The 27378-nt window shown below is 37.6% G+C and overlaps 4 protein-coding genes and 1 pseudogene across 4 annotated transcripts; all 5 read left to right on the forward strand.

Moving 5' to 3' along the window:
• The first annotated feature begins 350 nt into the window (after positions 1-350).
• Positions 351-3397, forward strand: LOC103941500 (heavy metal-associated isoprenylated plant protein 34). The gene is made up of 3 exons (XM_009351699.3): positions 351-755; positions 947-1022; positions 1678-3397. Exons 1-3 carry the CDS (start codon positions 726-728, stop codon positions 3249-3251), a joined length of 1680 nt encoding a protein of 559 aa, XP_009349974.2. The 5' UTR covers positions 351-725; the 3' UTR covers positions 3252-3397.
• Positions 3398-6319: 2922 nt separating this feature from the next.
• Positions 6320-8012, forward strand: LOC103941501 (gamma conglutin 1). Its single transcript, XM_009351701.3, has one exon. It carries the CDS (start codon positions 6510-6512, stop codon positions 7857-7859), a length of 1350 nt encoding a protein of 449 aa, XP_009349976.2. The 5' UTR covers positions 6320-6509; the 3' UTR covers positions 7860-8012.
• Positions 8013-9541: 1529 nt separating this feature from the next.
• On the forward strand, positions 9542-12222 carry LOC103962921 (signal peptidase complex subunit 3B). Its single transcript, XM_009375702.3, has 6 exons — positions 9542-9818; positions 9934-9981; positions 11060-11122; positions 11416-11469; positions 11702-11788; positions 11908-12222. Exons 1-6 carry the CDS (start codon positions 9693-9695, stop codon positions 12031-12033), a joined length of 504 nt encoding a protein of 167 aa, XP_009373977.1. The 5' UTR covers positions 9542-9692; the 3' UTR covers positions 12034-12222.
• Positions 12223-14160: 1938 nt separating this feature from the next.
• LOC103962922 lies at positions 14161-17247 on the forward strand. The gene is made up of 2 exons (XM_048568592.1): positions 14161-15989; positions 16080-17247. The coding sequence occupies exons 1-2, from the start codon at positions 15701-15703 to the stop codon at positions 16250-16252; spliced, it is 462 nt and encodes a 153-aa protein (XP_048424549.1). The 5' UTR covers positions 14161-15700; the 3' UTR covers positions 16253-17247.
• A 5354-nt stretch (positions 17248-22601) lies between these two features.
• Positions 22602-25711, forward strand: LOC103962923 (annotated as a pseudogene).
• Positions 25712-27378: the final 1667 nt, after the last annotated feature.

Genomic DNA, 27378 nt, shown 5'->3' on the forward strand with positions numbered 1-27378 from the left:
TTATGTTTTCAAGCTTGAGGGTAAGACATGAAATACACAGTTCTTGCGAACTAAACTCATGTATGAGTTGATTGAAGAGAATTTTAACAAAAAGTTTTCGGTACTATTTATTTTAACCAAAAATCACATTTTTACACTAAAAAATTAATCATGATACTATTTATTTTATCTTTATCGTTAAAATTCAAAATTTTCAAATTATTTTCATTAGTTTTCGTTTGATTTAATGAGATTTCCTTGACTCAAATATAATAGTATTTCCTTTGTGTTTTCCAGTGTTTATGCCGACCAAAGCGATTCATGTTTCTTCACTGTTTTCCAGGCACAAATTTAAAAAGCTAGTCTTGCTCCCTTCCCTCTTTTATTTTATTGGATTTCCATTTTTCAACTGCCATTAATCTCTGTGTAACTATTTAAACCACTTCTGAAACTGTATTCAGTAAATATTCGATTAACAAATCAGGCTGCGACCTTTCAGCTACAGCGAACAGACTTCACACACACACACTCTCTCTAGAACTAAAAAATGCTTGAAAAGAGACACAAAACCCTCGAACAGATGAAGAGAAGGCTATAAGATAAAGCGTTCAATTCTCACCAACCACCTTTGAACTCTCTCTCTCTCTCTCTCTCTCTCTCTTCTCACTTCACCCTCTCTCCCCTCTTTATCTTCTCAGCTCACAAGCAGAAAACCTGTTTGCTCTTCTCACTCACTCTCTAAAACAATGAGTAAACAGGAAGTGATGAAGCTTCAGGTACACACCCTTTTCAGTTTTCACTATTTTCTCTCAAAAACTGGCCTGAAAATCAAAGCTGCTTAGTTTAGTTTAGAATCCTTCTCATTATCTTCTGTTTTCTCTTAATTATGTTTCTCATTACTATAATCCATACGGAAAGTTATTAACTCAGTCTAATTTGGTTGGTTCGTGATTAATTATACTTGCAGACCTGTGTTTTCAAAGTTAACATCGACTGTGATGGTTGCAAGCACAAGATAAAGAAATTGCTGCAAAAAATTGATGGTACTTTCTTCTCTTCTGTTACCATATTCTCATTTTTCTAACCCAAATATTGTTCTTCTCTTTGTTTAGTAACAACTCCGATTTGATCTTAGTAGAGATTGAACTTCGCCAGACGAAATATGTTTCAATTTACCATAAATATTGTCATTGTTTTAGGACGGAGCCAATGAAGGCTTACTGAGGATAAATGCCCCTATTTAAGTACTTCGTTTGTTAAGTTGTAGACTAGAGTTATATAATATACACACGTTATTTTGAAAAAAATATATGTATCTAATATGCAACATACATTCATACCCCTTACATTCCATATCAAATATTATATGAAAAGTGCTCTTACTCGGAAAACTTCTCTAGCGCATATTATGTATTAATATTTTTCTCATCACTTTTTCACTACTATACTAAAACTTTTGTAACATAAAATTATGATACATCATCATTTAAAAGCATCCCTATTAACATATTGAGTATAAGCCACACTATAATAAAATTTTCTTAGTTGATTTTTGAGATGCCCTGCTAAAAGAAATTTGTAGCTCCGTCCTGGCGGTGTGAATTTTAATCGGTTTATTTACTTAGGGTAAAACACAATTTTGTTGACTGCGTTTAGGCTCGAAATGGTTTGAATTTTTTGATTTTGGTCACTTTTTAGGTGTGTACACAACAAGTATAGATGCAGAACATAGCAGGGTGACTGTTACGGGGAATGTTGATCCACACACAATCATCAAGAAACTTGAAAAGAAGGGGAAACATGCGGAACTCTGGGGGGGCTCAAAGGGTTCAAATTTCAATCAAGCCCAGCTGAAGAACGTGGCAATGCCGGTACAGAATGCGAAAGGCGGGGGACACCAGCAACAACCACCAAAGGGCGGAGGAGGCCACCAGCAACAACCGCAAAAGGGCAGAGGAGGCAACCAGCAACAGCACCAACAAATGAAAGGAGGTAATGGTAATGTTATGAAGGTGCCTCAGAAGGCCCAGAAGTCTGTGAAGTTCAATCTGCCGGAGGCGGAGGACTTTGACGGTAGCGATTTCGATGAGTTTGATGATGAATTTGATGATGAGTTCGATGATGATGAGTTTGATGATGAAGATTATGATGATGAGGAAGAGCTTGATCATGGACATCATCAGATGGCTAAGAACAAGGTGATGGGTAATATTGTAAATGGGCCACAAGGAGGAGGGCCATATGGGAAAATGATGCCAATGATGCCAATGATGGGTGCTAATCATGGGCATGGCCCACATGGGCCTGCTGGGATGATGAATATGCATGTGATGAACGACAAAAAGTTAGGTGGTGGGGGCGGCGGTGGGGGAGGGTCTGCCAAGAAAGGCGGGGTAATTGATTTCCCTGTGCAAATGAAAGGTATGGGTGGAAATAATGAAAAGAAGAATGGCAAGGATGGAAATGGCGGAAAGAAAGACGGTGGAAATAGCAAGGGTGGGGATAAGAAACAAGGGGGTAAAAATAAGAAAGAGGGCAAAGATGGCAAAAAAGGAGGTGGGTTGCTAGGGTGGCTCAGCCGGAGTACAAGTATCGGACGCGGCGGTTACAAAGACGAGAAAGGCAAAGGCAAGGGTAATGGAAGCAAAAAGGGCGGGGGCAAAGATGGAAAAAATGATTTTCATGAGATTGATTTCAAAGGGAAAGATACCAAAGGAGGGAAAGGAGGCAAAGGTGGAAAGGAAAGCAAGGAGGGCAAAAATGGAAAAGGAGCCAAAGAGGGCAAAGGAGGGAAAGGCGCCAAAGGTGGTGATGATGGTGAGGATATGCGGCAAATGGGTTACATGGGCCAAAAGGGACAAATGGGTCAAATGGGTCATATGGGAAGTATGGGTCAGATGGGGCAGAGACCTCAAATGGGTCAGATGGGTCAAATGGGTAGCTATCCAATGGGGCAGATGGGTAATTTTCCTGCAGTACAAGGACTGCCTGCACAGGCAATGATGAACGGCGGAGGAGGATACTATCAAGGCGGTATGGGTCCCGGAAACCCGTATAATCAGCAGCAGCAACAATACATGGCTATGATGATGAATCAACAGAGAGCAGCAGCCAACGGTGGGAATGATATGTACCATCCGATGATGTACACCCGCCCGCAGCCGCCGCCGATGAACTACATGCCCCAACAGCCAATGCCATCAGGACCTCCATCTGATCCTTATGCCAACTACTTCAGTGATGAGAACCCTAATGGTTGTAGTATCATGTAGAAGTAATTTCTAGGGTTTCAGGCTATGTTTTTACTTATTTTTGTAGGATTATTGTGTTGTGGTGCTAAGCCGAAAGTAGTTTGAAAGTATTGAAGGAAGTACCATTGCTTATGCTACTTGGTAAATGGTAATGAGTAAGTTTTGTAGCTTGGTAAATGGTATTGCTTAACCTATTCAATGAGTGAATTATTAACTTCTGATTCGAAGTTTTCTAGGGTACAAACAGGTATGAACTTGACAGATCACGACAATTGTAATTTATTTGTATTGTAAATGTGTTGTAATATCAAGGACGTGTTTTGAGCCTCCTCGTTAAATTAGAATAGCCATTGATGATTTGTTTAGGCATTATTGAGTTCGGTTTTGCGAAGTGGTTCTCGAATTCAAAATGCATCGCGTGTAGGATTCAACTTGGAAATATTTAGGGGATCAATCTCTATCTGCTCAAATGATTAGGACCATCTCTTGACTTCCATTCCCTCACCTCACCGGCATCCACCCACCTTCATCAAGTCTTTTGCTTGGAAAACGCAACCTTATTGGCATTTTATATACAGAGCTATCAGTGCACACCAATATTAAAAGAAAATTTTGCCATATCAATATTTTTCTTGCTTGGTGGGGTATTAGATATGTATAGGTCGTTCTCTAATCTCTACCTAACTAAGGACATGGGTTCCATAAAAAAAAATAATAATAATAAAAACCAAGGAGATGGGTTTTATGAGCGTTTTATCATCTAAATAGACCATTAATAGATTATACTATGCTTGGTGGCTGGATTGTGTTTAAGCCAGTAGTATAAAGTCTTGTCTTTGTAGAAGAAGATAGACTTTCGCGTAACGAATTTACTATCATAGCGATATTCTGAGTCATTAGGTTAGGTGTAAGACTCTTTTCACATGAACTTATATTAATGATTTTGAACGTAATGATAGCAGTGAATTATTTCCACCTAAATCCTTCTCTAGGAAGAATTTGTAAAACACATTATGTTGGATTGTTATCCAATTTAATAAGTTCATTCCTAGTTCAAATCGAACCATCGAACCGGCATGCTATCTAACAAAAAGAAAGGAGAAATTATACAACCTGCACCTGTAATTTTCTTATTGAATAAAAACCTACATCAGTCAACTGAATAAAAAATAGTTGACTAGTTACCTGGGAAATTTGATGAGTAGCAGCCCATTGAATGATGTAACAAAGGCCATGAGCAGTGAAGATGCTAGGACTATGTGTCCAAGCCATTTATATGTGGTACAATTGTCAACAAATAGAACGAAGATATCCATAACATAGTTATGACACGCAGGTTATGTTATATCGATTCTCTATAGAACGTATAAAGTGCATTTCGTTTACCTCATTTCTTGTATTCTGTCAAGCAACCTTAATGAATAGAAATCCATAAAGTGTAAAGAGAATATGAATATTGTCACAAGAACCTAACATAGCTTATATTGCTAAGAATTCAAGATATTTATAATGTATAATGATAATGATTATACAATATTTTAAATTGTAAAGGTTTATAGAATTAAATTAAGATTGATGAAGATTCAAAGTAATGACTTTGTTTAGGATGACAGTTTCTCATTCGGAATTTGTAAAAACAAAATTTTGATCAAATCACACATCGCAATATACTAGGCCTCTAATTCTTTAAAAGGTTTACCTAAAAAATTCACGATATACCTAGAAAGACGATGAAAAAAAAGTCTGTGAGTTATAGAAAGTTCACTACTGTTATTACTCACGTGGATAGCATATGGCCTAAAAGAAGACTAGGGTTTGCAGCGGAAGTGATTGTGAAGACATGATTACTAAGGTGATCAATCAAAGAAACAAGTCACATGCATTCATTATAATCGTGAAGTAAGCATCCATCCACAAACAGGAAACATATTATAGTGAAGAAAGAGTCATGTCTAGGGCTTCAGACTAACCCCTAAGTACAAAGAGTTTAATTACTCATGTGCAATAATAAAATAGCAAACTAAAAATTCATCAAAAGCTTGAGACAACTGAGAAGAGACGGAAGAACCAGAGAGCACCAGAGCAATTCTTGTCTCGCGGCTGGTTTTCTAGAAAATCATCATTTATCTTAGCCGTTGATTTAATTTTGTGTATCTTTTACCTTTAATGATTAGATTAGAAGACCTAAATACTCTTTTAAAGTAGTGTCCTCACTTGTGCCTTGAAAGCTACTAAATCTCTAAAATCTTGACAATATTCGCAAATCTGCATGAAATCATCATTATGAGTTGTATGTGGTAAAATACCAATAAAGTCTACTAGAAAAACCGGAATCATAAACTGTAATATTCTCCAAACTAGAAATTTAGAGCTTTCCACATATGAGGTTCAATATTTGCGTTGTCCCGAGGAAGTGCAATTTAATCTTCCAACTTGACTGATCTGCACATCAAACCTCTACTTCCAGGGTGGAAAACATCTTTCAATCCCAAAATACTCTGTTTTAGCTTTAATTTCAATGTTATTGCTTGGGAACACAAATTTGAACAAAATTAGTGAAAAGTTAAGAAAAACATAAAATACGACACAAAAATTAAGTCTAAAAAGCAATAAAAATAGGTACGGAAACGAACCTATGCTCCTAAACACTTAACAATGCTCCTAAACAACTAACAATTCTCCCCTTTCTCTCTTTCTCCCTGCACCAACTACGGTTAATTAGGACCGACTACTGTTTGGCCATGCATATGTAATCTTGCTTTATAAACAATTAACAATGCTCCACAAATTAAGTGAGATGATTAGGGTTGCTTTTGTTTCAACCTGCCAAACTAAGAGCGGTGTCAAGTAGAAGCCAGAACCCAGTGACACTCTTTTGTTTGTTACTTAAAGCACAAGCTATTGCATGGCTGGGTACATGCCTCTTCACTGCCAAGTGCCAAGTACCCCTACACACTCACCAACACTTTGTTTTCGTGTCAAGATTTATGCTCATCTCTTTCCCTTTACATGTGAAACCCCCCACCCCCAACATTCGTAACGTCACATAAACTGGAAAAGTTTTCCAAAATCTATCAAAAAAGAACTCAATGCCGAAACCCTAAAATGTCCACATGCATGTCCATGACACTCTAGAGCCTGCCCTAAATTAGTAACCCTCGCACTATAAATTGCGAACTCCTCTCTCTCGTTCTTTGCCAATTCCCACGTTTCCTCTCTAGCCTCTAGGTATACAAAAACTTCTTCGTTCCAACTCAGAATTTGTTTCCAATTCCATCCATGGCTTCTTTCCTTCCCAATTTGCTCCTACTCTTCTCTTGCTTTTCCCTTCTCATTTTCACGTCTGTGGCGACAGTAAAAACCCGACCCCAAATCCCCATCAAGCCGAATAAGCTTGTCCTCAAGGTGCAGAAAGATGGGGCAACCAATCTTCATGTGGCCCAAATTTACAAAAGAAACCCTCCAGTCCAATTCCCCTTTGTGGTTGACTTAAATGGAAGGTTCTTATCAGTCAATTGTGAGAACCAGTACTTGTCATCGGGCTACAATGCTCCGGTTTGCCACTCAACACAGTGTGCTAGAGCCAATCCTAATAGCCAGATGACATGCCGCACATGCAGCTCATCTAGAACCCCACTAGGGTGCCACTCCAACGCGTGTGGGCTCATGACCACAAACCCTGTGACTCGCCAAAGTGCTATGGGTGAGCTTGCTCAAGATGTCCTCTCAATCCCATCAACCCAAGGCTCAAGCCCTGGCCCAATGGTCCAAGTTCCTCAATTCCTCTTTGCATGTGCACCTTCAAATATTATGCAAAAAGGCCTACCCAAAAATGTTCAAGGTTTTGCTGGCCTAGGCCACTCCCCAATTTCCCTACCCTACCAACTAGCCTCCCACTTCGGCTTTCCAGCAAAATTTGCCGTGTGCCTCCCTTCTGCACATGGCCAGAATGGCGTCATTTTCTTCGGGGAAGGACCCTATCTCATGAACCGGGGCATCGACGTGTCGCGCAAGTTGACCTACACCCCACTGACCATAGGCAGGCAAGGAGAGTACTACATAAACGTTCAATCCATCAAAATCAACAACAAGGTGGTTCCACTCAACACATCTCTCTTGCCCTACTCACCAAAACGAGGGGTTGGTGGGACAATGATCAGCACCACAGCTCCCTACACAATCCTCCAAACTTCAATCTTTAGGGCACTCACTCAGCTCTTCATCAATCAGCTCCAAGGGGTGCCCCAAGTGAAACCCGTGGCGCCATTCGGGGTGTGTTTCGATGCCAAGAGATTCGCCAGCAACAAGGCAGCGCTTACGGTTTCTAGCATAGACCTTGTTCTAGACAACAACCGGAACATCTGGAGGCTGTATGGTCATAACGTTATCGTTCAGCCAAGTCCCAACGTGGCGTGTCTAGGGTTTGTGGACGGTGGGTTGAGGCCTCAGGCTTCGATCGTGATCGGAGCACTCCAGTTGGAGGATAATCTGCTGCAGTTTGATTTGACGAACTCAAGGTTGGGATTTAGCTCTTCGTTGTTGTCCCGCAGGACTAGTTGTTCCAGCTTCAACTTTGGCAAATCCTCCACTGGTGCTGAAGAATCTACTGAATCCACCGATGAGCCATAAATTGTGATCTCCCTTGTGAGACGTGATACGTGAGGGTGTTTGTGTATGTTGATCAAATAAAGTCTATGTAAAATGTGAAGCTTTGTGCTTTGGTGTACGTAGTCTCTTCTATATCAAGGGACTGGATAAATAAAACTTTGTTAATTATTTGTTCATGTCTTCTTCTTGGTACCAACTCAATTTCAATTTTCTAACAATTTTCCGGAGTGAAAGATTGTTGGCCTCAAGTTGCAAATAGTAGTGTGCTCCCTTTTATACACCCAAGTTTGAATCTATCTTTCTCTAGTATAAATTAGATTAAACATTTCATTCCAATATAAAAAGAAACAACAATTTTCTTGTATGATGACGACAATTTTCTGATGTAACGACGATTACAATGTCATATTGTTTAACACTATATACCTTAGGCCCTTTTTGGTGTGACGACGATAATTTTTTAGTATGATAATGATTACGGTGTCACATTGTTTAACACTATATACGTCTTTTTGTTGTGACGACGGTTATAGCACCACGTAGTGTTTAACTCTACACTCCTGTCTCTGGGTCCATAACGTTGTTCACCTAGAACAAAACCAATTGTATGGTGTTTGCCAGGCCTAGGCTAGTCTCTGGCTAATTTTGTTGTTGGGCTACATATCATTTTTCTCAGCCAGTGAAGGTCAGCCTTCACTTGAAGAGCCCAAAGGGCCTTGTTATTTATTATTATTATTTTGTCCATTATCATTTTCCTCTTTATCTTTAAATCAAATAAATTTAAAAATATTAAGAGATAAAAATAAACATAAATGTATAATTTTTTTGTTTTTTTCAAATTATAAGATAAGCTTTAAGGTTCGATTTACTTAGTTCAATATAAATAAAACCCTCATCATGCGCTCCTTCATAACACAAAGAAAACTGAGTTATTAGTAACAACATGTATTCTTTGAAAATACAATTTATACCCTGTAATTTTATGAGGAGGGCGAGTATAATATAATTTTTTTTCAAGTAATTCAAATGTTTTTATGAGCAAAATTCAAATTTTAGTATTTATTTTTCATTCTAGTATTATTTGTGCAGTGTTTTTAGCTCAGTTAATTAAGAACACTACTTTTAAGTTTGAGGTTGGAGTTCAATTTTATCGTTTTTCAATATCGCTGGTATAAGAACGAGATATTAGATAATACTTAAGTACTGATTTGTGAATATTTTATGTACTTACTTTCCAATTTGATCTAATAAAAAAATATCACATATTTCTAATTTTTCAAAACAATAAAACATGTTTTAATTTATTATTGGACAAAATTAATGATGTATTTCTTATTTTTCAAAATAATAAAATATGTGTTAATTTATTATTGGACAAAATTAAGAGACGAGAAGAGTGAAAGACAATGGGCCCCACCGACGTGTCTTGTCCAATGACTGAGCAGTATATCCAAAGGGAAAAGGATCGGGTTATTTTTTTTTTTTTGGAGATCTTAGGGATCTCGTGATTGGAATTATCCATCGTATATTTTGAGATCAGAAATTTTTTTAAAATTTAAAATTAAATATAATAATATCTAACAAAAACTGATTATATGATATATAATGAACGATTGTGATCACGGAATCCTAAGATCGCAGAAAAAAGATCCAGCGATCCTATCCAAAGTTCACACTCTCTAATCTCTATATGTGTTTTATTATTCTCAAGTACAAAAGGAAAAAAAAACCCTCTGAAGTCTTCGTCTCTTCAAACCCACAAAAAGCGCACGCATTTTTCTTTCACGGACCAAAACCAGACGAAGCAGAAATCCAAGAAAACAAATCCCAGAAATAAAGAAAGAAAGTTGGAAAATGCATTCGTTCGGGTACAGAGCCAATGCTCTGCTGACCTTCGCAGTTACAATTTTGGCCCTGATGTGCGCCATGGCCTCCATTTCCGATAATCTCAACCACCCCAATCCCACTACGCAAGTCCAGGTTCTCTCTCTCTCTGTGGGGCAGATCTGCGATTTCAAAAATTTTGACTTTTGGGTTCGAATTTAAATACCCAGTTGGATTTTGTTTCTGATATGCTTGTTGGGTTTTTCTTTAGGTGCTGAATATTAATTGGTTTCAGAAGCAACCGAACGGGAACGACGAGGTGCATTTCTTTCAATTTTTTTTAATAATTTAATTTGTAGTTTTTGGGTTATATGTGAAATTTCTTTGAATTTGAATTCAATTTTGTATTGGCTGAAATGGGTGTTCACTGAATTTCGATTATACTGAGTCTCTGGATAGTATTTGATTAATCCAGTTTAAACATTGGTACTTTGGGCTTTTGTGTTTATTTTCTGTATCAAATTTTCATGGGCATGCACTCGGTGCTAAATTTCCTGGTCTTGTGTTTTAGTTTCAGTACATAATATGTGAATTTCATCTAGGTATGCATTTTGTGAATTGAAGGTTGGGTTTATACAACGGTGGTATAAGGATCGTAGAGAGCTTAATCACCCCCTTCTGACATGTTGGTGCGAGCCCATTGGCTTATGGGTTTATAACTAAATTACTGATTAAGTAGTTGTATCACTGTCTTAAAAACTTGTAAAACATGTGGTATTTTGTTATGCTCCTCGCTCAAAATGGAGGCCTATAGTCAAATTATAGGTGGTAGTTTCCGTGTTGAGGTTTGGGACGGGATATAAGAGAACAGAGTGGGATCATTCCATTTGGGACGGGATTATAGGTGGTAGTTTCCGTGTTGACGCCTAACATTTCTCTTTCCCAATGTTGGCTTGAACTTTTAAGTAGATAAGGTATAACATTCTATTTGCGTAGTTAATATTAAGGTTTATTTATCTGGCTGGGGTGGGTCTAGAGATTGGGTGTAACCTCAGAGTATTGACAGATAGTTACATGTCTATAGGGCATGAGCTGAGCTCACAATATTTATTTAAGTGATTCCTCTACCAATAGGAAAACAGGTAAAATAAAACACAAGGGAATTTGCTTGGGCTGAAAGTTATAGTAAACCTGACTGGCAGCAATTCAACTGCTCCCTAGGTTCTTGAACTGTTGTCCTATTTCCGTTGGTTACACTTTGAATCATGAACTTCGGATTTGCTTCTTTGATTTATAGTGACCATGATGGTTGGGTGATTGAAAAAGGAAGATTATGTTTATGAACGGTCTTTGAATCACAGTTTGGTATGAACTAACATGATTTTCGTTTTATGCAGGTCAGCATGACTATGAATATATCAGCAGACTTGCAGTCATTGTTTACATGGAATACAAAGCAGGTTTGCAATTTCACAAATTTGTGTGTGTATGTGTTAGCATTCATGATCACTTAAATTATTTTAGTATATTCTGTGCATGCGTTAAGTAGTCTTTTGGGTACACTTCGCCGAACTCTATGAAATTCAAAACCTACCATTTGTGTTGAGAAACGGTTTTTGTTGGCATGGTTGACTGCATTATTTTATAGGGTCTGGTGAAATTTAAGTTGTGCATACCACAATTAGAAAATTCAGTCTCTTTATTTTCCAGCCAGTACCCTGATCCCTTTTACTTTATCTGCAATGCATGACAGGTTTTTGTTTTTCTAGCCGCTGAGTATGGAACCCCAAAGAACTCACTGAATCAGGTATCTGCACATATATGTTTCAAGTTATATTTCTGGTTAGTTATATGTTTCGATTTTGCTTTTCTTGAGGTAAAAATTGAGCTTTCACTGAATAACTGTTTTTCCATTTGTTTTGCTTGTATGTGTCCCTCGGATCCGCATATCCACTCCATAGTATCGGCTTGTAGACTGCACAGTGCTTTAGTTATTGCTTAAATAAGTCTTTGCTTAAAGTTTTAACACTATTCTACAGATCTCTCTTTGGGATGGTATCTTACCAACCAAGGAACATGCCAAGTTTTGGATTCATACTTCAAACAAGTACCGCTTCATTGATCAGGTATGAGCAGTCGCTTTCATTTTTTGCATCTGTTTCTTGGCTTCATCGGAGACTAAGGTCTATTGTAGTTTCTTGGCTCCATCGATAACTGACTCTCTTTGTAATTCATCTTTGTGTAGGGAACCAATCTCCGGGGTAAAGAATTCAACTTGACATTGCACTGGCACGTCATGCCCAAGACGGGCAAAATGTTCGCTGACAAGATCGTCATGCCGGGATATCGCTTGCCACAGGAGTATAGATGATGGGGAGGTGCGTTGTCTTGTGTATCTTTTTCTCTGTAGCTTTGGCCTCTATTCCGAAAGGGATACAAATTAGAGACATAGAAACAGGGAAGGTTTTTTACTTGTTATGAGAAAAAGAAATATACGAGGTTTGATCATATTTTTGGATTCTCTTAACTTTGGTTGCTAATTTATTGCCTTGAACTGGAAGATACTTGCAGGCTTGTGAACGAAAGTTGTTTTAGATTTGGATAATGCTAGGGAGATCAAAATTTTAAACTAATTTTTTAAAACCAAACGAAGTGCCAGTTGATGATTGGATTATTACTTAAATGTTAATTAACGTGTTAATTTTTTATTGGTGACACATCATTTGATTTGAAAATTTGTTTTAAAAATTTGCACAGCCACATTTTCACATAAATATTGCCTCAAAATGTCTTAACATTGCCACAAAATATGTTAACAAGATTCGCTCGATCCAAAGAGAGAGAATCAGAGATAAAAAGTAGCAGATCGACTGGTGGTGGGTTACTAGGTTGTATGTGGTGATAGTGGTGTGGTGGAGGGAGATCGAAGAGGGTGGTCGTAGACTTGTGGCTAGTCGGAGTTGAAGTTCGAGATTGAGATTCGAGAGTGCAGTTCGAGAGATAAGAGTGTTTGATTTAGGGAGCGTTTGATTTAGGGCTGAGAAAAACATTAGATGGTCGAGATTAAATCTCAATCGATCCAATGGTCATCAATTTTCTAAATTTAATATATATAGATGTATTTATATTTTAACTTTCAATTTGTTATCCTACTGCTGTTAGTTATAGTTTTATTTTTAGATGTATAAAGTTAGTAAATTAATATTTTCTTATCGTGTGACATGTTACTCACATATATACTTGGATTGACCTGTTATCTTAGTAGGTGCTTATCTGGTTATCCTAACGATCCAATTCCTTATCGTGTCGACCAGAAAACCTATTAATTTCATGTCTTTTCGTGTCGGGTTAATGGGTCGTATTAGAAATTGTCAGGGCCACCCAAATCTGTGTTTTAATTTAATCCAAAAGGATTAAAGAGAGAGTAAATTAGGGATTAAGGTTTTACACATCCAAGTGGGAAAAGGGTTAGCTGGGACGAAAAGGTAGGGGGAGTCAAGTGTGGAACAAGGCCGAAGTAAGATATGGTCAAAGATATGAAAGTGTTTGAAATAACAATTGAGGTTAGTAAAATTTATCAACAAGGTAGCTATCTAGTGCTTGGTTTGTTGTACGAGAATGGGACTTTCATAATTGGGATGGTCTTGAGTTAGAATAATTGTTTAATACTTTGTCTTCGAATGTAAACATTTCCATTCAAATATAATAAAATTTATTTCTTTTATAAAACAAAGGGGGTTAATTTCTTGCGGCAAAAAGGACAATATTTTAAAAAATTAGTATTCTACTAGCAGTCTTAGCACGAAGAGCAAGAGAGAGAAACTAGAGAGAGGGGAAGTGGAGAGTAGTGGACTTGGTTGACAAGTAGACTAAACTAATCATCCACGATTAGGTACAATAGGGCCACAGATCCTCTGTCCCGAAAAATGTGTTTCCTTCGTGTCTCCTTGAAAATTTTCGACGCTTATCCTCCAATTTAACCAAGACTCAATGATTAAATTAATCTAGAGGTTTATATAAAGAAAGGTATTCACAGGTCTTCAAAATGAGGATCTGTTGGTATTTGAAATGTTTTATTGCATCCTTTCTTATAATAAACCAAAAAGAAAAAGAATAGTGCTAAACTTATGATTTATCTGTATCATTTCTTTAATAGAGGTAAGACCCACCAATTTATATGACTCTCATACCTATTAGAGGAATAATATAAATAATGGTACAAATAGATAATAAAAGTATCATTTTTGTTAAAAAATACAAAAATGTCAGCTAGTGAAACTCCTTTTGTTAACTAATACAAAGTGTGTGAATTTTTTTCTTTTGTTGTTAAAATTGAAGGAGAGAGGAAGAGAGAGAGAGAGAGAGAGAGAGAGAGAAAAACGTGGGAGTGTGGAGGGAGGGAGAGAGGTTGTTTTTAATTTTATTTTATTTTAATTAAAGATGATAAAATTACATATATGTGAAGTGAAAAAAGGGAAGTGTTATTTGCATTTCAAAAATTTCATTCTACACTTCTCACAAGTGTATTTTTCTTTCCTAATATAGAAAGTTTGGAGTACAGAATGAGATTTTTGAAGTGCTAATAACAATTCCCTAAAAAAAACAACAAAATTTTGTCTTGTAAAATTAGGTTATTGTCCTTAACTTTTTTATTGTGATAGAAGACAAAGATGTCTTTTCACATTCTTTTAGTTGATAAATAATGTTTCATTAATGTAGTTTTACATATGATTTTTATGAAAAAGACAACTTTTCTTTTGGCAAAAAATAAAATCATTTATACAAATTAAACTAAAGGGTAATGTTAGGGAGACTAAAGTTGGAGACTAAATTGCAAATTAAATGATGTGTCACCAATAGGAATGAACACGTTTATCAACACTTAAGTAATAAATCAATCATCAACTTTCATGTTTTTTAGTTTTGAAATTTTAACCTACAAATTTAGTCTTCCTAGTATTATTGTAAATTAAATTACTTGAGGATTTAAGGCAGAGGGAAACACCATATTGCCAATTTGACTAAGCTGCAACAATACAAAAAATATTAAGATTGAATTCACCTTCTTTTAAAAGCACAAAATATTAATTTATTCATTATTATTATTATAAAACTATTTTATGACAAATAATATTTCTAGAAGAGTTTTGCTCAATAAAGTGAAGTTTTTATACAATTCAATTACTGAATGATCTCATAATTTATTAGTTTTTTGCACATATGATTTTTGCATAATTATTTACAATATAAATGATTTGATTATAAATACAAAGCTTCGTAAATCGACCACGTAGGAAATTCAAAACTTCCTACTCACATTGAGAAGCTAAGTTAAGTTTATTATATTTGTCTGAGATTTTTGTTGTTTTTTTTTTTTCATTATTTGGAAAGGGGTGTGATATCCACAAACCCTATTTTATTTCTCACATATTTTTTTAATTTTCGACTGTCAGACCGGATAAATTGAAGAAAATTAACGGATAAAAATTATCAAAGATGTGTAAGAAGTAAAATGGGATGTGTGGCCCTCTTGGAAATACTTGTGGTAAATTCGATAAAGTGAGGCTTCGAGGAAATCACCATCTACCATTCCGCGTTCGAGAAAATTTCCAGATAAGGCAGGAAAACGTATAAAGCACCAACTTTGCATTCCTATTGCATATATGCAAGAAACGATCTCACTGCCTATATATATGCGCATCGCAAAGAATCATACCATTAGCAGATTGATTTAGCTCATACTCACAAATTTTTTCTAGGGTTTTCGAATTTCAAAGAGACAAGCCGAAAGACGTAGTGCTTGCTCACTCTGCTCCCAACGCCCCTCCACCGCCGGTCCACCGCACCACCAAAAGGGCAGGCACGAGAGAGAAGCCGAAAGAAGTAGTGCTTAATCTGTGCGCTCCCATTCCCAACGCCTCTCCACCGCCGCTCCAGACCACCACCAAAATGGCTGGCACAAGAGAGGAGGAAGAAGTAGCACTTACTCTCTCTCCCTTCCCAACGCCCCTCCACTGCCGCTCCAGACCACCACCAAAATGGCAGGCACGGGAGAGAAGGAGGAAGAAGTAGCACTTACTCTCTCCCTTCCCAACGCCCCTCCACCGCCGGTCAACATCACAACCGCTGCCACCAACGACGGCACGAAAAGTGAGTACAGCCTTCGACAGAAGAGAAAACAAGTAGAGGGAGCAGCAGTGCCGGATCCCACGGAGTCTTCGAGCCATGATGATTATACCCCACCAGTTACCAATGGTCGTAAACAAAAAGAAGATGAGATCGTCCACGAGATAATAAAAGATCAGAAAAATCAGGAGAAACTTGTTGGTGAGAATATTGTTATTAAGAAAGAAATTGGCTCGTCGTCCTCTTGTGGTGAAAAGGTAAAAAAATCATCGTCGACTTCTTCAACTGCAGGTAACAAGGAGACGAAGAGGAAGGAGAAGAAGAAAAAGGAGACGAAGAAGAAGACGACGGAGGTGGTTGATGTTTTGTGGGACATTCCTGGGGAGATTCCCGACCTGGATTTACTGGAGAAAGAGAAATATCGGCTTTGGTATAGGTTCTTTGATGGAATTCCCGAAGACTGAGCAAATAGCGCCTGTTGCGAAGTAAGGATTGTTGCCGATTATCAACCTGCAAGATTGTACCAGGAATGCCACAGGATTGCAGGATTGAAAGATTGCGGCAGCAAGAGTTTCAAGTTGGCTTCTTGTTTCAATTCGAATGTAAATGAACGGTCAAGATGGTGTTTTAAGTTTGTCCCGTGTATTGCACGTGAGCTTGCTTCCACAAGCACATCGCGTGAAAGCCCTACTGTAATATTTTGTCCTATTTACTGACGTTTTGTGTGAATGTGCGTGTCTGGTCGAATCCAACCCATTAGAGAGAGCAACGTACTCTCCATTTTCTGCAGAGCTTCGTTGTTGTTCTTTCTTTGACAATTTCTCCAGTAACAAAACCATACAAAATACACAGAAATTCATAAATCAATATGACCTCAGAGCTTGGTTCGGTTTGAATCGAGGGGCGTTCACTGTGATTCTTGAATTCAGTTGAGTTCCAACGAAGAGTCAGTTGAATCGGACTGAAATGTCTGGATCTAGAGATGAGCTTCGAGCTCCAGTATTCACCGGTGTCAACTATGACTTCTGGTGTATCAAGATGAAGATGACCTTTAAATCTCATAATCTATGGAAGATTGTTGAAGAATGGTATGATGAGCCTACGGAAGTTGAAGGTGAGCAAGCTGAGAAGAAGCAAATCTCGCGCAGCTCAAGATCTAATTGCTCGAGATGCTAGAGCCTTTGGATTGATTCAAAATGCGGTATCGGATGAGATTTTTCCAGAGAAGTGCAATCATGAAACAACTAAGGAGGCTTGGGACACCTTGAAGCAAGAATATAGGGGTGATTCTCAAGTACGAGCTGTGAAACTACAAGGTATTATAAGGGATTTTGAATATGCTTGTATGATGGATGATGGAATGATGTCTTCCTATTTGACTAGACTATTTGATCTAATTAATCAAATGAAAATGTATGGTGAGAAATGTCAAATAAGATGATACTTGAAAAATTATTGATTTGCTTGACTCCTTGCCTAAAATGCATGGACAAGGACACGAATACGGGGATACAATACGACTATGTCAAATTTATAAAAACAAAAACATGATACAGCAAGGATACGACACTTAAAAATAATATAAATAAATATATATATATATATATCTAAATTATTATAAAATAAGCATTTAAATATACTATTCAAGTTCAAATTTATTTTGATAAACTTCAAACATTTCAAAAGATAATCCGCTAAACAATTAAATTAATCTTCAAACTTGAAAAACTAAAAAGAATATCCAAACGACTTAAAAAATAAAAAGAAAGAGTCCCTCATTCTCAAACTACCTTTTTTCATTTATGCAAGAGCTTCAACAGTAACCTTGTTGCAAGAGACAATCTCATTCCGAGACATTTTTAACAAATGAAACTTGACCCTAGAGTAGGATCCTCTAAAAATCTTTTGACAATAGTTGCATTGAAACACAGTACCTCATTTTCTATTTTCCATTCTTTCGAGCTTTTTGACTTACTTTCACACTGTACCATGATCATTTTCAACATTCTCAACTGGGTTAATATTAGCATTCGCATAATTATCAAGATGATTTATTTTCCTAAATTACCAACATGTAAGAATCAATCCAAAGTAATCGCATAAATGTTACAAGTCAAATTTATACTAAGAGATCAACTAAACAACATAAAAGCATATATAAATATATTATAATCTAAAATATTCTAGACCACTAACAATAATATTATTATAATATGCAAAAACAGAAAAGCAAAGCAGGTTTGCAATTTGACAAATTTGTGTGTGTTTGTGTCAGCATGACTATGAATATGTCAGCAGACTTGCAGTCATTGTTTACATGGAAAACAAAGCAGGTTTGAAATTTGACAAATTTGTGTGTGTTTGTGTCAGCATGCATGCATGACCGCTTAAACTATTTTAGTATATTCTCTGCATGTTTGACTCTTTGGGTACACTATGATAATCACTGTTTACTTTTTAGAGAGTGATAGCAACTATCATGCATGCAAGAAAATTTTCATTTAACACAAATGATATATTATGTATTTTCATATAAATAGTGAAAAATTTTAATATTTAAATTATTAACCGTATATAATGATACGTGATGTGTCATTCTGTATTTCGATCATACTGAAAAATCTCTCCATAGATAGGACTAGAAGCACCAACCAAAATTCAAAACCTACGTTCATTTGTGGTGTATCGCTATTTATATATGTTTCGAATTTGCTTTTCTTGAGGTCAAAATTGAGATTAACAGCTCTTCTCTTTCACCGAATAACTGTTTTTCCATTTGTTTTGCTTGTGTATATGTGTCCCTCGGATCCGCATATCCACTCTATAGTATCTACTAGGGCTTGTAGACTGCACAGTGCTTTAGTTATTGCTTAAATAAGTCTTTGCTTAAAGTTTTAACACTATTTTACAGATCTCTCTTTGGGATGGTATATATCTTACCAACCAAAGAACATGCCCAAAGAACATGCCAAGTTTTGGATGCATACTTCAAAGTTCAAACACGTACCGTTTCATTGATCAGGTACGAGCAGTCTCTTTCTTTCTTTGCATCTGTTTCTTGGCTTCATCAGGACGAAGATCTGTTGTAGTTTCTTGGCTCCATCGATAACTGACTCTCTTTGGAATTCATCTTTGTGTAGGGAACCAATCTTCGGGGTAAAGAATTCAACTTGACGTTGCACTGGCACGTTATGCCCAAGACGGGCAAAATGTTCGCTGACAAGATAGTCATGCCGGGATATCGCTTGCCACTGCAGGAGTATAGATGATGAGGGGGTGCTTTGTCTTGTGTATCTTTTTCTCTGTAGAGATACAAATTAGAGACGTAGAAACAGGGAAGGCTTTTTCCTTGTTATGAGAAAAAGAAATATATGATGTTTGATCTTATTTTTGGATTCTCTTAACTTTGGTTGCTAATTTATTGCCTTGAGCTGGAAGGAAGATACTTGCATGCCTGGCAGATTGATGGTTGAATTATTACTTAAGTTTTAATTAACGTACTTATTTTCTATTGGTGACACGTCATCTGGTTTGAAAATTTGTTTTAAAAATTTGGTGTACCTAACTTACCGTTTAGATTTACATTAGAGAAATCTTATTGGTAGTCCAAAAATCTCATTTTGCACCCCAAATTTTCTATAGATAGAAATAAAATTACACCGGTGATGAGTGTAGAATGAAATCTTTAAAGTGTTAATAACAGTTCTCTTTTATAAAAAAATAAAAAATAAAAAATAATTAAAAAAAACACTTATGTGGACCTAACACCCAGAACTTGGAGTTTTCGACTTTCGCCCTTATAGTTTGTTTGATTTAGGTACAAATTACTAAGGGTCAGTTTGAATACAGCTACGAAATAAATTTTAGTTTCTCCAGAATCTGAAAACTAAAAATAAGCCGAATTCTAAAGGTGCACAAGAATAGCTCTGAAAATAGTTACCAAACAAGTTTTTAATTTAAAAAAATAAAAATAAAAATAAAAACAAGAATAAAAATAAAATAGTTTATCAAACGACACTTCAAACAAATTTGTGAAAACCAAACCAATCCTCGGATTTTTCGGTTTATTGGATTGGGGGAGAGGGAAGGGAATGGAGGGATAATCGGAGATCCGACGAAGAGGCTGAGCAGGCGGTGGTTGGCAGTGCGTGAGTTGGAGCGGAGAGAGAGAAGTAGAGCATCGATGCAAGATATACCTCACTATCTCTCCTACTTGTTTCTTCTTGCATGGTGACGCAGACGGAGAGAAAAATGGTAACTAAATACTGAAGAGTAAAAAGAGTCGTCGATGCCTAACAAGGCTAAACTGTCATGCGCCTGAGCGCAGAGAATCTTGCCTAGGATCGTCCCAATTCCCGTTGGCGATCTTAGATCATTACGATCAAATCCCTATAAAAATACAGACTTGCTAGTTGTCAACCAAGTCCACACACACGCTCTCTCTAGTTTCTCTCTTTAGATCTTGTTTCCTCTTTGTGCTAGACTGCTAGTAGAACCCTAACGTTTGAAGATATTGTCCTTTGGGCGCAAGGAACTAAACCCCTTACCTACTTGGATTTGGAAACCCCTAATCCCTAATTTACTTTCTCCTAATCCTTAATCCTTTTGAATTAAATTAAAGCACGGATTTGGGGAAATTGCACCGTTTAAGTTACAATCCCTATAAATACACATATACACACGTTCTTTGTAGCCCAATTCCACTTTTCTTCACTACTCTTGCTACGGACGTACTCTCTCTCTCTCTCTCTCTCTCTCTCTCTCTCTCTCTCTAACATTGATATTTTTTTTTATATGCTTTGTGAAACGAAGCACTCAGGACTCATGGAGGATTCAAGCAACTCCGGTTCGAGAAGGCAAAAAGCGAGAGAGATGCCGCTGAGACAAGTCGTGCTTGCTCTCGCCGCTCCCAGTGCCTTTCCTCCGCCGCATCTCCAAACCACCACCACCAAAATGTCAGGTAGGAGAGAGAAGTCAAAAGAGGCAGTGCTTGATCAGTGCGCCCCTCTACCACAGCTCCAGACCACCCCCACCACCGACAGGGCAGGCACAAGAGAGAAGACGGAAGAAGTAGCACTTGCTCTCTCCCCTCACAATGCCCCTCCACAGCCGCTCAACATCACCACAACCGACGGCACCAAAAGTGACTACAGCGTTCGACCCAAACCACCACCCTCAAACCCCGCCTGCCACGGACAGAAGAGAAAACAAGAAAAGGGAGCATCGGCGTCGGCACCACAACGACCTGAAAAAAAGAAGCCGAGGTTGGAGGTGGTTCACGTTCGCTTTTTGGACCCGGATGCCACGGAGTCTTCAAGTGATGATGATCACACTCCACCGGTTACTAATGGTCGTAAACGAAAAGAAGTTGAGATCGTTCACGAGATAAAGATACTGGGGGAAAACCTTAATACAAAGAGGCGTAAGACGCAAGAAACGATTACAAAAACAAGAAGGAAGATAAAAAAAGATCAGAAAACTGAGGAAGAACTTGTTGGTGAGAAGATTGTTATTAAGAAACAAATTGGCTCATCTTCTTCTTGTGGTGAAAAGGTAAAAAAACCATCGTCGACTTCATTAACGTCGGGTAAAAAAGAGACGAAGGAGACGGAGACGAAGAAGAAGACGACGAAGGAGGCTGTTGAGGTTTTGTGGGACATTCCCGGGGAGATTCCCGACCTGGATTTACTGGAGCAAGAGAAACATCGGCTTTTGTATAGGTTCTTTGATGGAATTCCCGAAGACTGTGAGGACATACCGCCGGAGGTGAAGGTGGTTAAATAATCTTAATTACTTTAATTTTTAGTTTTATTCCACTTTTAACAGATATATGTAGGTGGGTTGTCACCATGAATTTTTCAGTATGTTGGGAACATGATTAGATATAGCAAGTGTTATAATATAATTTTGATAAAAAAAAAATGTTATAATACAAGTAGTTGGATACTTAAACAAATTTTTTTTTCTAACCACTTGTATTACGACATTTAGTGCCCCAGCCTTTGTTACTGGTTATGCTCCAAATATGATCATGCTTGTAACTGGTTTTTTTGAATTTTGATAATAGAGAAAATTTAATGAATTATATTGTATATGTTCATTTAATTGTGATTATTTTATGAATAATGTCCCAAAGGCGAAAAAACTACTTACAATCTCGAGATTTTATTATTTTCTCTAAATTTTAATCAAGTACTGATTGCTATGGGAACATGAGATATCTCTGCTACATTCAACATCTCTGCCCAATTTTCTGGGAATGAAATGAAATTTGTAGATAACAAAAAATTTCATGATTTTACTCACAATTACACCATACAAAATTACAAATCACCCATTTTTTCTCCTTCGGTAAAAGAAAAACGAAATTTGTCTATTTGTTGAAGGAAAATTTAGAGAGGGAGTATAGGAGCGGGAATCGGGATGGCGAGGGAGAGAGAAAGGAGTGTTCAACCGTTATATTTTTACTTACAAAAATACTATTTTTATCATTAAGTTGTATCATCTTTTTGATAGAGATGAGATTCACATGCGTTGGTAGATCCTATCTCTATTAGAGATATGATACAAATGAAGGTACAACTAGGTAATAAGTGTAGGATTACATTTTACTAATGCTTTTTGGTGGACTTATACCTTTATTTACACGTACTAATCAAGTGGGCTACACTTGTTTCACAAGTAATATCCAAAATTCTATTAAAATCCTACTTCTAAATTGCGCAATTACATTTTTTGAACAATAGTCTCATTTGCTTTTAAAATGATTGAAAGTAAATGAAAATATTTTTGAAACCAATTCTTAATAAAAATTCAAGTCGATTATGATAAAAACAGTTCAAGTGTTTCTTGCAATGGAAGACTTATTTTTTTTGTAGTTAATTGGATTGAACAGAGTTCCAATACACATTGCAGAGGCAAGTAACCACTCAATCAGTTGGATCCAAAAAGGATTAGGATTATCTCCCTTCCTCTTTTCATTCCTTTCTATTCTATTCGCTCCCCTCACATTCTCTTTTTATAAAAAAAATTAATATAAAATGTTAACATGACTTAAATTGAAATAGAAAGTATGAAAAATAGAGGGAAAAAAAAAAAAAAAGATAATCCTACTCCATCCAAAAATTCCAAAATTCTGACTTTCTCTCACACTCTCACTAAAAACTTGACACAAAATTGGAGCTTTCAGCTTGCTAAATGGCATGGCCATCTCTCTCTCCTCTTTCAAAACCTGCGTTCTCTCTCTCTCACTCCTCTCCTCTTTCCTCTTCTTCCTCCTCACTACCCCAACTCCCGATGCACCAAACTACCCCTCCCCAGCTCCCATAACCCCCCACAGGTCCCTCATCACCACCGCAGCAAAAATTCCACCTTGCTCCTCCACCGGCCACTCCAATGGCCTCTTCAACTACCTCTACCTCCACTTCTGCCTCTTCCGCCAAAACCCATTACTGTCTCTCTCCTCCCTCTTTCTCATCCTTCTACTCCTCTTCTACATCCTCATTAAAATGGCCCAGGATCACTTCTCTCGTCACCACAAAGCTCGTCTTTTCCCTCGATTTGACCCCCAGCATGGCCACCGTCACCCTCCTCGCGCTCGGCAACGGCGGCCCAGACTTCTTCGCGTCGGTCGCGGCGGTCCGGACGGGCCAGTACGGAACTGGGTTCGGCGCAATTCCGTCCGCCGGCACGTTCGTGTAGGCGTTCGTAGTGGGGTTTGTGGCGATTTACGCCGCGCCCTTTTCGCTCAATCCCGTTCCGTTTGTGAGGGACGTGCTGTTTTATCTGACGGCGGCGCTGTTCTTGTTCTATGTGTATCTTAGCGCCGAGATTTATCTGTGGCAGGCGGTTGGGTTTGTTGGGTTTTACTTGTTTTTTGTTGGGTTGGTGTTTTGGATGGATTTTGGGTTGGGCGGAGGAGGAAAGAAGAGCAGGGTTGAGGTGGGATTGGTCGGAGATTGTGAAATGCAGAAGGGTTTGGTTATGTTTCCGAGAGTTCAGAGGATGGGAAGCGTAGTTTCAGGTTTCGGAGAGCTCTTGGAATGGTATGTTTCAGATGAACTTGTTCTTTTTTTGTGCTTGTTCTGCAAAAGTTTAGGTGGATTGTGCTTTGTATGCAATTCTATGATTGTATCTGTCTCAAAGTTTAGAATTAGTGTCAATGGTTTGTTACATGTTTTCGAGAATTCGATCAGAATTTCCGTTGTTGGTTGGTTGTACTGCTCTGAGAAGAACTACCTAATAGAGGAATGTTGGTTGTAGTATCAATCTATACAGCTTGCTAAGTAGCTCAGCACTTGGGTTTATATGTTCTGATGGTTTTGTTCCTAAGTATTTCGCACATTGGACCAAATAATTTCGGTAGCTGAGTGTAGGTGAAAGTTTCGTGTCTATAATCCTTGTGATGAAAACTTTGGGCATATGAAATAGTTGACATTAGCGAGAAGTGGAGATCTTCGAGAGTTGGAATTCGCTTATATATCAATTACAATGCACAGAATTAAGAAACTTCAATATATGAGCAAGGATAACTTTAACTGGAGATACCTGATTGTTGTGTGATATAAATTTTAGAAGCATGAACCGGGAGAAAGCGTGGAACTTTATATACTGATTGAGCTCATTTTTCACCTATACAATTTTATTAAGTAGCTTTCTTCTAGCTCATTTCAGACATTTGCACTAGTTAACTCTCTTCATTTTGTATGCAGATCTCAAAAGCATGGGAGCTTCCAGTCTCATTTCTTCTGAAGCTCACAATTCCTCAAGCTGCACCTTCTGAATGGAGCAGATTCTACTCATCAGCCAATATTGCTCTTTGCCCTCTAGCACTTCTATATGCTTGCAATTCGTTCATACCATTCCATCATCCTGTTGTTTTTCTCCTTTCCGACACCCATTTGCCTCTATGGTTTGTAATCCTCTTGGCAACCTCCTCTCTTGCACTTCTTCATTATGCAGTGGAAAAAGAGCCCCCCAAAACTGAGCAACTACCTGTATTGCTCATAGCATTTGTTATGAGTGTCTTTTGGATATCCACCACTGCCAGAGAATTGCTGAATTGCCTTGCTGCTCTCGAAACACTTCTGGAGTTGCCACCTGCACTTCTGGGGCTCACAGTTCTTGCATGGGGGAATTCGGTGGGGGATCTTGTTGCGGATGTCACTGTTGCCAAGGCAGGCCACCCTGCAATGGCCATGGCTGGGTGTTTTGCTGGGCCAATGTTTAACATGCTTGTTGGACTTGGGACAGCTTTGGTTATACAGACATACGATGTTTATCCCGACACGTACGAGCTTCAGTTCCACGCGGGTATAGTGATTGCATTTGTTTTCTTGCTTCTGAGCCTGATGGGGTCTCTATTGGTGATTACATGGTGCAGATTCCGGGTGCCTAGGTTCTGGGGATTCTGCCTAGTTGGTCTCTATGTTATTTTTATGGCAGTTAGTTTGGTAATCGCCAAGTTTTCAGGGTGATTCCAAGTTCATTTAGGTTGGATCTGCCATTGGAAAATCCAAGAAACCAGGGACGGTATAGAGCTACAAAGTATCTCAAGCTTGATCATGCCAGCTCTAACCTGGATGGATTGTGCATATTATACAAAGCATCATTCATTGACAATTTAAGAAAGAATTGACGGATCAAGAAGGTACATTGCATGTTGGAAGAATCATCCACCATCTTTCAAGTTTTTACTCCCCGGATGTAAGTGATATGCAGCTTATAGGTATTTTTATTGTTTTCACACTGGATTGGCAGATAGATGAAATTCTTTAGACTACTAGAAGGGTTGTGCTATTCACTCACCCATATTTACTTCCCACACGCCCTTTTCATGTTTTAATACTTTAATCTTCTAGCGTTTGATCTTCCATATATGCCCTTGCTGCTTTTTGACCTTTGGAATTCAGAATCATGTTCATGAATCATCTCAACACTCGATTGCTTGAACTATAACTTTTACTGCAGAGTGAAATGCCTCGAGTTCAAATGCCAGCCCATTTTTACGGGAGTTCCATTGTTACCAGAGTTCAAGTCCTCGTCCTCTTCTTTATAGATTAGAGTAGTTTATATAATCGCCTTATTGAAAAAATAGGCTTTTACTGCAGAGTGAAATGTACAAAGAAATAGATGCATAGATGGAAAACAATGCCAAGGGTTTGCAATGGCTTTGCCCAACCCCAAAAAACAAAAACAAAAAACCTAAAAAAGAGTGTGTTCAAATTAGTCTGAGGAGACTGAACTTATTGTACACCTACGTGTCTTATAATTCAGAATGAGATCATCTACAGATTTATGCCTCTACAGCAGATAGATCCTAAAATCTGAGTCATGAGCGAGAGAGAAAAGTGTGTGGGCTTGTGTGATGGGTTAATAGGCGCCGCAGAGTTTAAATGAAATGGTTTAGATTTCTGAATCCGTCTGCTCTAGGGTAGAGATCCAAAGATGATCTCATCCCTTATAATTGATTCACAACTAACAACCGTATCGGACACATGATTGATTGATGACGCTATATTTAAGTAGATCTCATAATGTATCTACGGACATCAACAATCACACGCGTCCGACAGTTGAACCTAGCAAAATCCTTACTAGGATGGTAATGAAGTAGGATTTCAAAGTGAAAGTTTCAATCAAAAGTGAAGTGGTCCATGACTCCATACATGTGGTGGGTTCCATCTGATCATCTGAATCTGAAGTATTCCTTCAGATGAGGGTCAAGGTCACAATCAACATACATTCAAGTTTTAGGGAACATAAACTTATGCTAATTGCGTTTGATTTACCATTAATAGGTCTTAATAATTAAATTATTAATGTCCAACACTTGCTAATCACATTATTTGGGACCAAAGGATTTTTGGTTTATGAAAAACCAATGTCGATATATGTTGATTAGTTTCACAGAATTTTACTTTATAAAAAAAATAGGAACCTCGTGACTCTAAAAGGAAATTTTCCATAAAAGATATAAGAATAAACTCTAGTATTGGTTCTTGAACTTTCATCTTTGTTTAGATTTAGTTTCTAAACTAAATTTCCGTTAATTTACAGAGTTACAGAGTCATGAATCAAATCTAAACTAAGGTGTAAGTTCAGGGACAGATTCTATAGTCAAGCCGAAAGATATAAAGTATTTTTTTTCTTTTCTTTTTCTTTTTGGTACTACAACTACTTTTTCTTTTTATCCTCCATGTGTTTCGAAAAATAAAAGCAAATTGCAGTTGTTATCTTAGAAAAAAGAAAAGTTGTAAAGCATGTTTTTGTAAGGCCATGAATAAAAATTGAAATACATTTTCGAAAAATAGCTAGTTTCAAACCAACATTCCTCATTTGTATGGGACGTTAAACTCAATTAAATTACGTTAATTTTTGTTATAAGCATAAATTGCTAATCAGCAACTTTGAAGTTGGTGTACACTAAAGAAAAGAAAATAAGATTCAGTAACACGAACCGGCTCCACAACTTGTGCAATGAGTAAATCAAAACTCGCAAATCTAATGAGACGATCAATTGATGTTTAAGTTTACAGCTCGTCCCACGATAACAAACTCCATTTAGCGCCCATAGCCGTTTGGAGTCAGT

Source organism: the organism of the source record quoted next, unplaced genomic scaffold, assembly GCF_019419815.1.
Source record: "Pyrus x bretschneideri cultivar Hongxiangsu unplaced genomic scaffold, Pyrus_bretschneideri_v1 Contig48, whole genome shotgun sequence".
Taxonomy (NCBI): Eukaryota; Viridiplantae; Streptophyta; class Magnoliopsida; order Rosales; family Rosaceae; genus Pyrus; species Pyrus x bretschneideri.

What these genes read in the sequence shown, in the direction of transcription:
- LOC103941500 (XM_009351699.3), top strand. Translation starts at nt 726, where the DNA reads ATGAGTAAACAGGAAGTGATGAAGCTTCAG. An exon ending in AGGAAGTGATGAAGCTTCAG is followed by an intron (nt 756 to 946) that starts GTACACACCCTT and finishes TTATACTTGCAG; the next exon opens with ACCTGTGTTTTCAAAGTTAA. An exon ending in ATTGCTGCAAAAAATTGATG is followed by an intron (nt 1,023 to 1,677) that starts GTACTTTCTTCT and finishes GTCACTTTTTAG; the next exon opens with GTGTGTACACAACAAGTATA.
- LOC103941501 (XM_009351701.3), top strand. Translation starts at nt 6,510, where the DNA reads ATGGCTTCTTTCCTTCCCAATTTGCTCCTACTCTTCTCTTGCTTTTCC.
- LOC103962921 (XM_009375702.3), top strand. Translation starts at nt 9,693, where the DNA reads ATGCATTCGTTCGGGTACAGAGCCAATGCTCTGCTGACCTTCGCAGTT. An exon ending in AACCGAACGGGAACGACGAG is followed by an intron (nt 9,982 to 11,059) that starts GTGCATTTCTTT and finishes CGTTTTATGCAG; the next exon opens with GTCAGCATGACTATGAATAT. An exon ending in CAAAGAACTCACTGAATCAG is followed by an intron (nt 11,470 to 11,701) that starts GTATCTGCACAT and finishes ACTATTCTACAG; the next exon opens with ATCTCTCTTTGGGATGGTAT.
- LOC103962922 (XM_048568592.1), top strand. Translation starts at nt 15,701, where the DNA reads ATGGCAGGCACGGGAGAGAAGGAGGAAGAAGTAGCACTTACTCTCTCC. An exon ending in AAATCAGGAGAAACTTGTTG is followed by an intron (nt 15,990 to 16,079) that starts GTGAGAATATTG and finishes CTTCAACTGCAG; the next exon opens with GTAACAAGGAGACGAAGAGG.